Here is a 13,335-nt window from a genome sequence, read left to right on the forward strand (position 1 = left end):
ATACTGTGCAGGTCACATTGTATACTGTGCAGATTACATTGTATACTGTTCAGATCACATTGCATACTGTGCAGATCACATTGTATACTGTGCAGGTCACATTGTATACTGTGCAGATCACATTGTATACTGTGCAGATTACATTGTATACTGTGCAGATTACATTGTATACTGTGCAGATCACATTGCATACTGTGCAGATCACATTGTATACTGTGCAGGTCACATTGTATACTGTGCAGGTTACATTGTATACTGTGCAGGTCACATTGTATACTGTGCAGGTTACATTGTATACTGTGCAGGTCACATTGTATACTGTGCAGGTCACATTGCATACTGTGCAGATCACATTGTATACTGTGCAGGTTACATTGTATAGTGTGCAGATCACATTGTATACTGTGCAGGTCACATTGTATACTGTGCAGATCACATTGTATACTGTGCAGATCACATTGTATACTGTGCAGGTTACATTGTATAGTGTGCAAATCACATTGTATCACATTGTATACTGTGCAGGTTACATTGTATACTGTGCAGGTCACATTGTATACTGTGCAGGTCACATTGTATACTGTGCAGATTACATTGTATACTGTTCAGATCACATTGCATACGGTGCAGATCACATTGTATACTGTGCAGGTCACATTGTATACTGTGCAGATCACATTGTATACTGTGCAGATTACATTGTATACTGTGCAGGTCACATTGTATACTGTGCAGGTTACATTGTATACTGTGCAGGTTACATTGTATACTGTGCAGGTCACATTGTATACTGTGCAGGTCACATTGTATACTGTGCAGGTCACATTGTATACTGTGCAGGTCACATTGTATACTGTGCAGGTCACATTGCATACTGTGCAGATCACATTGTATACTGTGCAGGTTACATTGTATAGTGTGCAGATCACATTGTATACTGTGCAGGTCACATTGTATACTGTGCAGATCACATTGTATACTGTGCAGATCACATTGTATACTGTGCAGGTTACATTGTATAGTGTGCAAATCACATTGTATCACATTGTATACTGTGCAGGTTACTTTGTATAGTGTGTAAGTTACATACTGTTGAGGTCACTTTGTATACTGTGCAGGTCACATTGTATCACATTGTATACTGTGGAGGTCACATTGTATCACATTGTATACTGTGGAGGTTACATTGTATCACATTGTATACTGTGGAGGTCACATTGTATCACATTGTATACTGTGGAGGTTACATTGTATCACATTGTATACTGTGTAGGTCACATCACAGGGTAACATATGGTATGATAGCACAGTATATAGCATATATATATATATATATATATATATATATATATATATATATATATATATATTTATGACACAGGGAGAAGAGTTGACACTCTAATAATAAAAGTAGAGGAAGTAACACTGTAATATAGTATACAGGAAAAGGAGACAACACTCCTGTACATGGAGAGGAGCTGACACTCTAATGTACAGTACAGGGAGAGGAGCTGACACTCTAATGTACAGTACAGGGAGAGTAGCTGACACTCTAATGTACAGTACAGGGAGAGGAGCTGACACTGTAATATGGAATGCAGGCAGTGGGGCGCCGGTCCTATTGGCTGGTCCCATAGTGGGCTACCTTAGGCTGGGTCACTGGGCCACTTTCATCTTTTTCCCTTTAAAATGCTCCTAATAGGCTCCTGAGTCATTTTCTTGCCCCGGGCTAAAATTTGCCAGCCCTCCTCTCAGGGCTGGGTTAACCCGAGGTCTAACTGGGCTACAGCCCAGGGGCCTCGGGCATCCAGGGCGCCCTTGACAGAGCTCAGCAGAATTATTGATCGGGGACAGGGGCGGGGGCGCCCCCGGCCCGATCAATGCTGAGCTCTGTCACTGCAGTCCTCCTTCTCCGGCACTCAGTAATCTCTTTACTGAGGAGATCTCGCGAGAGTGTCACGAGATCTCCTCAGTAAGCAGCTAACAGCGCGCCGCAGAAGGAGGACTTCAGTGACAGGAGAAGGTAAGCGCTTGGCGGGGGGGGGGGGGGGGGGGCGGTCGGCTAACAGGGGGGCCTCACGGGGGAATGGGGGCCCCCTTAGCCCAGGGGCCTCCATTCCGTTAATCCGGCCCTGCCTCCCCTGAATACAGGAATAGGAAGTGACCCTTTAATATACAGGAGAGGAGCCAACACTGTAATATACAGGGAGAAGAGCTGACATTCTAATGTACAATACAGGATGAGTCTGTAGTTCTTAAGAGATCTCCTGTGACTAATATGCAAGAAGACCCCCGTGCAGTATCAGCCTGGTATACAAAGGGTTATGCTGTGCAATGTGCAGAAACAATGCTGACTTCCCTCCCAGGTAACTCAATAAAGGACAATAGTTGGGGTAAAATGCAACATCCGCAGGTGTTACTGCAGGTCGTCCACACTTATAATTAATGTTAATATAATATCTGTGTCCTCCCAGCTGTGAGCGGTCCATAGACAGCTGCCTGACGCCGGCCTCTAGAGCGCACGTCAGATCGTCTGGTTACTGCATTCTCCGGGAGCGCCGCTAGATGGCGCCGGTCCTGCATTCTCCTGGAGCGCCGCTAGATGGCGCCGGTCCTGCATTCTCCTGGAGCGCCGCTAGATGGCGCCGCTGGTCCCGGTGGGGGAGGGGGAGGAAATGATGCAGCCAGTTCCTCTGGGTCGGGAGCCATTAGCAGAGCGGGTGCATGCTGCTGGCGGGCTGTGACCCGCGGGCTCCACTGATCTGTGTGTGTGACCCTCCCCGACCTGGCAACCCCGAGCGGCGGCAACTGAGCTGCACAGTACGGTGAGTGAGACCCGGGCCCCGCGCCCGACCGGGGCCCCAACTACCCTCAGCCCCGGGGGTCTCCCTGTGTGCCCCTCACACCCGGGGGTCTCCCTGTGTGCCCCTCACACCCCGGGGGTCTCCCTGTGTGCCCCTCAGCCCCGGGGGTCTCCCTGTGTGCCCCTCACACCCCGGGGGTCTCCCTGTGTGCCCCTCACACCCGGGGGTCTCCCTGTGTGCCCCTCACACACCCCCGGGGGTCTCCCTGTGTGCCCCTCACACACCCCCGGGGGTCTCCCTGTGTGCCCCTCACACCCGGGGGTCTCCCTGTGTGCCCCTCACACACCCCCGGGGGTCTCCCTGTGTGCCCCTCACACACCCCCGGGGGTCTCCCTGTGTGCCCCTCACACACCCCCGGGGGTCTCCCTGTGTGCCCCTCACACACCCTCGGGGGTCTCCCTGTGTGCCCCTCACACACCCTCGGGGGTCTCCCTGTGTGCCCCTCACACACCCTCGGGGGTCTCCCTGTGTGCCCCTCACACACCCTCGGGGGTCTCCCTGTGTGCTCCTCACACCCCCGGGGGTCTCCCTGTGTGCCCCTCACACACCCCCGGGGGTCTCCCTGTGTGCCCCTCACACCCGGGGGTCTCCCTGTGTGCCCCTCACACCCCGGTGGTCTCTGTGTGTCCGCATGCTGGGGAGTCCCCTATATCTAGCCCAGGTGTGTCCTGAGGGCCCCTATCTCCAGCCTGGTCATAAGTGTAATTTTTCCTGGATAATAGTCTGTGATCACAATGTGTCTGTAGTTGTGTATTGGGTCTCTGAATATTAATACTGTTATTAGCATGTAGCAGATTACAGCATACATGTGTATTTGCAGGAATACATACTATCATTCCTTCATGTATGTACACACTATTCACACTGCCTCAATTGTCACTTGTTTCTAGAGAATTGTTGGGCTGAATACTAGATAAGTGTGTGTAGGTGACGGGTAAGTTTATTGGTAGTGTGACGCTGGTGATGTCGTTGGTTAGTTTTGCATTGATGGCGCTCTTTCTCAGCTCAGCAGTGTCGGCCGCTGCTGTGTTTAAGGGGAGTAGACATTTATACAGCGTCCGCGTAGGATGGAGTCATGATGTCTCCACGGTGTGTTGTGTACATTACTTGTTTACTTCTGGGTGAAGGTCACCAAGAAAAGATAAAATACAAAGTTCTACTTCTGATGTGGCCAGATCTCTGAAGGCTCCAGCAGATCTCTGAAGGCTCCAGCAGATCTCTGAAGGCTCCAGCAGATCTCTGAAGGCTCCAGCCGTGTGATCCTGTCTCCAGTTGTGACCACAGCCAAAGGGGGGGACGCCACATCGGAGGTAGTCATGGATTCATTGCTGCAACTTTACACCTGTATATCACTGTCCTGTGTCTGGTCTGAATGAATTTAGAAGCTGGATAGTGTTGATATTGCCCAGTTGTCCTTGAATTAAGGACCAATAGGTGTAACCCCATGTGCAATGTAGCAAGTGCCGGTGTTCAGTCTGGAGTCCTGATGGGACCTTTTTATCTGTCATCCTGTGTACCTGGATAATGTCGGCATATCCCGGATCTATGGCAGATGTATATACAAGCACTGCTCTGTTCAGTTACATTGTATCTCGATGGACTGCACCGTTAGAGAGCTGACCGGACAGGGAAGGGTTAAGAAGCAGATTGACGTGTGTGTGTGTGTGTGTGTGTGAGACCTGAGCCCGCCAAACTGAGCTTGCCCCTCCCCTCATTACCCCGGCTCTGTGTCAGCCAGAGACACCACTGAGATTTCCCACCCCCTCCTCACTGACAGAATGGATGCACCCTCCTGCACCTCCCATTCACAGAGACCCCCAGTCAGCCTGTCTCCTCCTCACTGACGTCCCCAGTTTTCCATGTATCCCCCTTCTCCGTAAAACCTCCAGTCTGCCTGGCCCCCCTCTGTCTTATAGGTGCCCCCAGTCTGCCTATCCCCCCCCCCCCCCCCTCCTTATACTGGATTTATTGTATGTGAAAGAAAATCCTCATTTAGTTTCTCTCTTACTTCCAACAACAGATTGTAACGCTGAGCGTTTGAATCCAGCCGCACATATGTCGGACGGAACCTTCCCCATGCGGAGAATTGGCACAAGAGCGGCAGTCCGCCTCACCCTAGAGTCCTCTGCCATGGCGGACTCGGACAATTCATCCTCGGACACGTCGCCTTCCGGCTCCCTAAATGCCTCAAATTCTCCAAAACTAGAGCCAAAGCTGGAACTCAAGCAGGAGCCTTCTGAGATAGATAGCCCCGTTGTTCCTATGAGCACAGAGTCATCGTTGTCCACTTCGCAGAACGCCTCCATCACCACTGTCCAGGTCAAGGATGCTTTTGGTTTACAGCCTCTGGGTCCGAGTCCCTTCACAGGCAGGAAGAGAAAGGCCAATTTCTCCAATGAAGAGACAGAGACATTAGTGAAGGATGTAGTCAAACATTTCAGCGCCTTGTATGGGTCAGAGGCCCTGCGCACAGAGTCCACCCGTAGGAACCAACGACGGAGTCAGCTGTGGAACCAGATTCAGAAAGATGTTAATGACCTGGGGTACACTCCCCGCACTATCGATGACCTGAAGCACAAGTGGCGAGATCTACGGCTGGAAGTCAAGAGAAAGATCACTCATCGTAGAACATCCAGCAAGATAGCCCCGGTCCCTGGTGTCACCCCAATTATAGACACCAAACTCACCCCACTGGAGGACTTGGTGGCCTCTACCATAGGACATCACTGCACACTGGATGGGGAGCAGGAGGGCCTGTACATGGAACCTGGTAAGTGTAACCAGATCGGAAATGTTTCTTAAATCGAGCTACACTGCAGAAGATGTGGGTCCATTGAGCTCAATAGAAATCTCTCCCTGAAGTCAGACACCAGCACAAAATTATGTTATTCGTGTTGGCCACCTGCGATTTGTCAACCCCTGAGGTCTGTACATTATCCTAAAAGTCGGATCCTTTCTAGATCTGAGACCTATACCTGAGTAACTGACCTGAGTAACTCGCGGCAAGGGTTGTTGTTACCATACCTATGGCCCCCAAGGTGTCCTCCATCCTGTACTCTAGAACTGTGTGCATGGCAGCCTAGTCCTCCTGGATTTCTGTTTGCCCGTCATTTTACTCTCCTGATGCTCCTTGATCTGATTTTTTTATGGAGAGGTGCAGAAAGAAACTTTAGTTGACAAAATATTGTCCATTTCCAAACTTAACAAAATCCTTCCTGACGGGAGTGTGCTCCTAGGTTGTGGTTACAATATCATCATCATTTATTTATATAGCGCTACTAATTCCGCAGCGCTGTACAGAGAACTCATTCACATCAGTCCCTGCCCCATTGGAGCTTACAGTCTAAATTACCTAATATAGACACACATTCATAGACAACAGACAGACAGAGAGGGGCGACGGAGAGACAGCCAATTAACCTACCAGTATGTTTTTGTAGTATGGGAGGAAACCGGAGCACCCGGAGGAAACCCACGCAAACACAAGGAGAACATACAAACTCCACACAGATAAGGCCATGGTCGGGAATCAAACTCATGACCCCAGTGCTGTGAGACAGAAGTGCTAACCACTAGGCCACTGTTCCCTGATGGACTTGTGCTGCTAAAGGTCACAGCTGGTCCTAAATAAGAGACATTACATGAATTATTTGTATACGGTTAGATTCCTGCCATGAAGTTCTTATCGTATTTATTGAGGCCACTCCCGTCTCTCCCCCCTCCGCTCTATACTCAATGCGGCTGCAAGACTCATCTTCCTCTCACGCCGCTCCTCCTCTGCCTCCCCTCTCTGCCTTGCCTTACACTGGCTCCCCTTCCCCTACAGAATCCTTATTCAAACTCCTCACCACCACTTACAAGGCTCTCTCTCACTCTACTGCCCCTTATATCTCTAATCTCCTCTCCATTCACACTCCTGCCCGCTCCTTTCGCTCGGCCAACGACCGCCGCCTCTCCACTCTTATCACCTTTTCCCACTCCAGAATCCAAGACTTTTCCTGTGCAGCCCCCCTTCTCTAGAACGACCTCCCTCGTTCCATCAGTCTCTCTCCTACTCTGTGCTCCTTCAAACGTGCACTCAAAACTCACCTCTTCCTCAAAGCCTACCAACCATCTACTTAACCCCCATCTCCTCATTTTAGCTCGTCCTCCCTGCTCTCCTCTTGCCTCAACTGGCTCCTCTTGTTCCTGGTCTGTTTACCCTCCCTTAGGATGTAAGCTCGTATGAGCAGGGCCCCCTCCCCTCCTGTCTCCATACCTGTTCTTCCGCTCCGTCTTTACTGCATATGACTGGCCGGAGCTTCTGAAGTATTGGTACTTTTTGTTCATTGTTCTGTATGGTTTCACCCTGTATAGTCTACTGTTAGTACTGTGTGCGGCGCTGCGGGTACCTTGTGGCCTAACAAATAAATAATGATGATAATAATAATAATACACAGCTTCCCTGACGTCTTACGCCGGCTACTAGAGTTCACTGATTGGCTCCCGAATGCTACATTAAATCCGATATATCTCCTGCTCTTTCTGTATGAACATGGCTGGTAACTGCTTCCATTACTGATTGTTTGCTCTCCTCTAGGTGTCCCTCGGCAGTCCATCTTCTTCACTTGTAGAGGTCCTCCTGGCACCATTCCTGAGATCAGCAGTGACAGACTGGGGAGCACAGGTGGGTACGAGAGGAGAGAATGATTCAAATGTGTCACAGTCTTTATAGTCTGAAGCGAGATGCCAGGTCTCTCGTCACAGTTGTGCTGGTACTTTGGAGAAGTGGTGTAAATGCCAAATTGTAAGGGTAATAAATTGATTAAAAAAAACATGCGTATGGGATACATAAACATTACTATTTTAGTGTAATATATCTGAGTGTAGGTAAAGTAATGGGTTAGATTTATTGGTTGTAGTTAATGATGTATACAATAATATATTGCTTTTACATATCTGACGCCGCTCTCTGTTGTATTCACAGCAAGCCCCAGACCAACCTCTGAGATCTCCGTTGTCTCCCCTATGGTCAGTACTTCCCCCGCCCAACTTTCCTTTGTTCACATAACGGAAGACGGGGAAAATGAGGAGCAAGAAATGGATGTCACACAAACTGTCACAATCAAACCGTTCACTGAGACTTGGCCAGCTGTGAAAGAGGTCTGTACGTTAGTGACGGCCCAGAATCTGATCCCGGCACAGCAGACCGTCGTATCGGCATCACCAGAGTTACTTACGGTGAAGCAGGAGACGCTACCTGCCCGGGCTGTCTTGGTTCCAACTCGTTGTGAGTCGCAAAGCTCCATTGTCTCCTCCCCGGATGGTTCGCTTGCTAACCTGACTGGACCAACTGAATGGAGTGTGAATGGTGGAGGGGACAACCCCGCGGGCCCTGGGACAAGTGGTGATGGGGAAATGCTCCAGCTGAAGTTGGAGGATGAGGAAGGAGAGAGCCGGGAAGTGAGTAAGGATTCTCCTTCACAGGAACAAGAGAGATCCAACTGGCAAGAGAACCAAGACGAGTGGGAGAGGCAATCCAGGTCTCCCCAACCCAGCGAGACCGCCCAGGAAGACTCCATGCCGTCGTCCTCTTCCCAGGAGGGGGAACCCCCTTCTGGCGGAGATCTTGCTGCAAATGGAGACTGCTCCTGTGAGCCGGATGAGCGTAGAGGGCCATGGAGAGCCAATATGCATCGGCTGCTGGAGTTGGAGGAACAGTGGGATACTTTATATCACCGGGAGCTCGGGATGTGGGAGGAGGAGAGGAAACAGCAGCAGCAGCAGCGAACTCAAGATAGAGAACTGCAGCAGCAGCTGCTGGGAGTACTCACGGACATTCGAGATGAACTGCGCCAGATTAGACAGGAAAGGGCCACTGCCAGGCAGAACCAAACGTCACCCACTGCTAACGGCTCTCTCATCGTTACTAACACTGCCCCGGCCATTGTCGTAGCCCAAAAACCCAACACTGACAGCCCTGCCGCAGTCGATGCTTCCGTGAAAAGTCCCCCCGTTGTGGCGGCAAGGCGCAGAGGGCGCCCTCGCCTCATCAGACCTGCTCCCGAACCTGTCCGCCCCATCAGACCGGCTCCAGAGCCCTCCACAAGTAGCTGAACTGCGCTTCTCTGCTAGGTCCACCTTTCATGCACTGGTATCGCTGGCTACAAAGAGGTTCAACTCCTCCAACCCGCAGAGTGGTCCGCACAGGGCGGTCGTCCACACTGGAAGGGTTAATATTGGAAACCTCAACTTTTTATTGAATCCTTTTTTTTTTTTTTCTATGTGAAAGAGAATAATGACTGTCCTGTGTCATTATGTCTCTAATGAAATCTGAACATCCCTTGTAGATGCCTCAACAATTCAGTGTCTTGCTTTCTCAGGCTGTGCAGGGCTCTGGGGGAAAATAAAGATGTTTTCTATAGCTCTAATTGAGGGGAGTTGTAACTAGTATACAGAAGATATATATATAATATTTTTTTTTATCCTTCGTCACCCGGACACTTAGGCCTTAAACGGATCTTGTGCTGTTTCACCCCAAATTTCTTTTCTCTTTGCTGAAGGAAAAAAAAAAAGGATCTGGATAGTCCAAAATCCCTGTAGAGTTAGTGTAACGAGGCCGCGTGTGGGGTCCGCGATTTCTTACTTTTAAAGCAAGTTATAGAACAGAACGTAGAGAAGTGTAGATTCACTAGACATCACTGTTTGTCTTTTATAAATTGTACAAAACACCCAAAAGGTAGAGGATGCTAATTAGCAAAGGATATCGTGTCCTTGACTTTTTTTTTGTTTGTTTTTATTTAAATTTTATTTTAAAAACCTTTCTAGTTTTCTATGATGAATTTCTGCTACCTTTAGAATGTCTGAGAACCTCAAATCCAAAGGACAATTAATCCTAAATCCAGGTAGGATTCTGGAATGGTCTAGCATGGAATAAGAGGAACAGGTTTTAGCTGAGAGAGACTCCAATTATTAGGGGGTAACTTGCGGATGAGACTGATTCCTTCTATAACAAACATCCTGTCGCTCATCCAATGACTGGAACTTTTAATCTTTTCATGCAATAAAGGATTAATTTTTATGCATCTGTGATTTGTTTGTGAGGTACACAAATCTGAAAATTGGAAATGATCTACAGAAATCACTAATCAGACAACACAATTTCCCAGCACTTCCAGTAGAACACCCGTAACGTTTCTACTGGTGGTATCGTTTGGTCGTCTGCCTCTTCCTATAGGTTTTATATAATGTGGTTGCACAATTAATGGGCTCTCTGAGATTGTAGGGGGTCATTATCTGTGTACTAAAGTAAGAGGTGTGGGGAGGACACGGAGACCCCTATCCCTAACAGACCCCAAAATCCTTTCCCAACAAACGTCCCCTCAGTTTTTTAAATGTGTGAGTAGAAATTTTGGCAGAGTTTATTTGTGGGGAAGAGCAGACAATCTGGCCGTACAGAGGATGGATTCTCGTATTCATGATTGAGTTATATATGGAATAACAACTGCAAATCATATGACAAGTTTTGTAATGTATTCCAAGTTACTGAGGAGTGAGCAGCTGCATTGCCTTAGTACACTAGTGGATGCATTATTCTATATAATACACTTCATTTACATAAATACTTATTACCCTGTGTATTATATGCTTGGAATACAGCGATATTCCTAGGCTAGGAAGGTGGAAATATCTTCCAATGAATGTGGCCTTTGGCCAACACCATCCAGACATCTGCGGACCTCATTAACCACCATATAAATAAAGGTGAATAATAATATGTCACGTCGATGGATCCAGCCACAGATTGTAGAGTCCCTCTGACCGGGGTAGTGGGTCTCCAATCCCAAACTGCTCCTGTTGCAGTTTTTATTAAAAATTTTTTATTAAGATTTAAAAGTATAACTGGGAATAATGTAAGAAACCATATAACTGAAGCAGGGCCTCTGACCCATACAAGGCGCTGAAATGTTGACTAAGTAAAAATCAATTACAAGATTACATAAAGTATGAAGTGAGACACCCAACTCCTGTACGTGAGCGGGTCCCGAGCCAGGGTGACCCGTCGTCTGGGCTCGGATGAAGCTGGGTCTCCAGTTAGCAGAACCTGACCTCAGAATTGCCAGATGCGATTAAGTCTCCTCAGCCCACTGTCGTGATGCGTAATGGTCCCACGTCCGATAGCTTCTCTGTGACTCGCGTTATTACGTCGGCTATGAGAAGGGGCGCGGGGAGGTGCCATCCCTTCCCTTTAATAAGGGGCACAGATTGAGAGAAGCTCCTGCCTACATTTCACCAACTCATGAGATTCCCCCTTTGTCCAGAAACCAATCTCAGTCATCCCGTGACGCAGATGAAGGATGTTTCGGAGGAGGATTTGGAGGAACATTAAGGGGTATTGCCTTTGGAATATTTCTTTTGTAGGAATGTGGATTATTTTCAATAAACGTTTTGTTTTTGTGGTAGGTGGAGTGAACTACATTAAAGTTGTTGAAGGTGGGGGTTAAACTACCAAATGTTCTATATTTGTAATGGTAAGTTTTGGGGTTAGAAGGAATGCACTAAGCACTTCTCTAGGTCTCGTACTTGTCTTGTTGAGGGGGTTCTGGTTCAGTCATTTTGGGAAGGTTTTTTTTTTTCTGTCTGAACGTTTCAGGGTTGTGTTTGGGGTCTGTGAGTTGCACGTTATTTTATTATATGGTGTCGGACGTGGTCCTGTCTGTAAGCCTGGTTTCCCCATGTATGAATACTGTGTGATATCAAAATGAATTGCATGCACATTTAAATGCACACTTTACGTGAATTAGATGAAATGGATGGTTGTAATCCTTGGTGTTGTTTTATGATTATCTCCTCTCATGCTATTGGGCAGTGCTGTGAATTGTTTCCACTTAGTTTTGTCTTCTGAAGTGAAGTCTCGTCCTCAACTTCCTGGCAGAGTCTACAGGTCGTCGTTCTTCGTAATTCACCGAAACATTTCCTTCATTACAGATAGCAGTATAGGTCCTATCGCCCTCGTTGTACCCCAGCCAGGACCAGTCTTGATGACTGTACTAACCAGTACATGGCCTTCACCATTTCCTATATAACCTAATGATAATATAAAGCCATGTTCACATAGTCTGCCCGGCTCCTTGTGACCTAACAGTGTACAGTGCTGTGTAAGTGCGTTCATTCAACACAATAAGGAGGACTATACTATCAGGATGGCAGAAGCTTCTCCACTAGTGTTTTGCGGTGGCTGACACTATTCTTGTGGGGGAGGGTCAGGAGATCTAAGTCTCTAACGTAATGCTCCATAGTATGTGAGTGTGGCATATGAGAAGTCATTTGTATGTACATAAAACAGTTTTACCCTGTGTTGATCTGTGTATTACAGCCTGGATATTGCACTTTCTTTGCATGTTGCAGTTTCTATTACTTTATTTTTCATGGTAAGATTTACTGTTTACAGAAGAACTCTGCACACAATGTTACATTCAGTCCTGGGTGCAGTTATTGTGTGATCTGCTGGGTCCTGAGTAGGGTCCCACAGTTCGAGCACCTATCTCAAAGTGGGGCACCATCAACTCCGCTATGTGTTAGTCCAGAAGCAGGATGGTGCTGGTCTGGTAGAGCTTTGGGGGGGGAAGTGATGGATTACACGATCACGGTTGGAGCTCTCTGAGTGTGCAGTGTATCTCATCTTGTATAAGGTTAAAGCTAAACAGAATTAAGACGGATCCCATTGTAACTCCAGCCCTACACACAGACCCTATAGGGGGCCACCAGCATGAAGCAAGTGATAACTGTGAGAGGAGGAACCAGGAGATCATGAAACTCCTCAGAACACCGGACACTAAGCGGAGAGTATAAAAGGATGGACAGGAGTGAAAGAGAATATTCCATATTTATGAGCAGGGGAGACAGACGGATGTTTTACAGAGCTAAATATACATGAAATAACCGGCGTGTTTATACTTAAATGGATCCCTGCTCTCTCGCGTGTTGCAGGACGTTTGGTATAAGAGTGAGAAGGATTGGGTGTCTGAACGGAGGGGGTAGGGTGTACTCTAAATTGGGGAGAGAAATAGAGTGTAGTAATGGGGTATAAACTGTAAGGGGGAGCATAAGGGTTGGAAAGGGGGAAAAGGAGGTAAAGACTAGTAACAGAGAGAGTATGATCGGAGGAAGGAGCGAATAAATAAATAGCTGATGATGATGAATGAGTTACCTGCAGAGGGGGAGCAGTATTTTAGGCACAAAGAAGGAATAGAAGTGAAGGAGAAGAGAGTAAAAAGAGGTGAGATCATTATAGAAAGTACAGTATATGGGGAGAAGGGAGATGAGAGAGAAATGTGGGAACAGAGGACTGCTTTTCATATAGAAACATATAGCTTATAGGAGAGCAGTCTCTTCAGGGATAGTAGATAATTTAGGGTGAGTGTTTACTAGGGAGGGATTTAGTGATTAATGATAGATAGAGAGCAGAGTAGGAACAGGCTACCCCAAAAAT

At 47.6% G+C, this 13,335-nt stretch overlaps 1 protein-coding gene across 1 annotated transcript; it reads left to right on the forward strand.

Annotated features, from left to right (window-relative positions):
• Positions 1-2,661: 2,661 nt before the first annotated feature.
• Positions 2,662-9,928, forward strand: LOC142159405 (uncharacterized). Its single transcript, XM_075214280.1, has 4 exons — positions 2,662-2,825; positions 4,885-5,634; positions 7,444-7,530; positions 7,831-9,928. Exons 2-4 carry the CDS (start codon positions 4,920-4,922, stop codon positions 8,958-8,960), a joined length of 1,932 nt encoding a protein of 643 aa, XP_075070381.1. The 5' UTR covers positions 2,662-2,825; positions 4,885-4,919; the 3' UTR covers positions 8,961-9,928.
• The last annotated feature ends 3,407 nt before the right edge of the window (positions 9,929-13,335 follow it).

Source organism: Mixophyes fleayi, chromosome 5, assembly GCF_038048845.1.
Source record: "Mixophyes fleayi isolate aMixFle1 chromosome 5, aMixFle1.hap1, whole genome shotgun sequence".
Lineage (NCBI taxonomy): Eukaryota > Metazoa > Chordata > Amphibia > Anura > Limnodynastidae > Mixophyes > Mixophyes fleayi.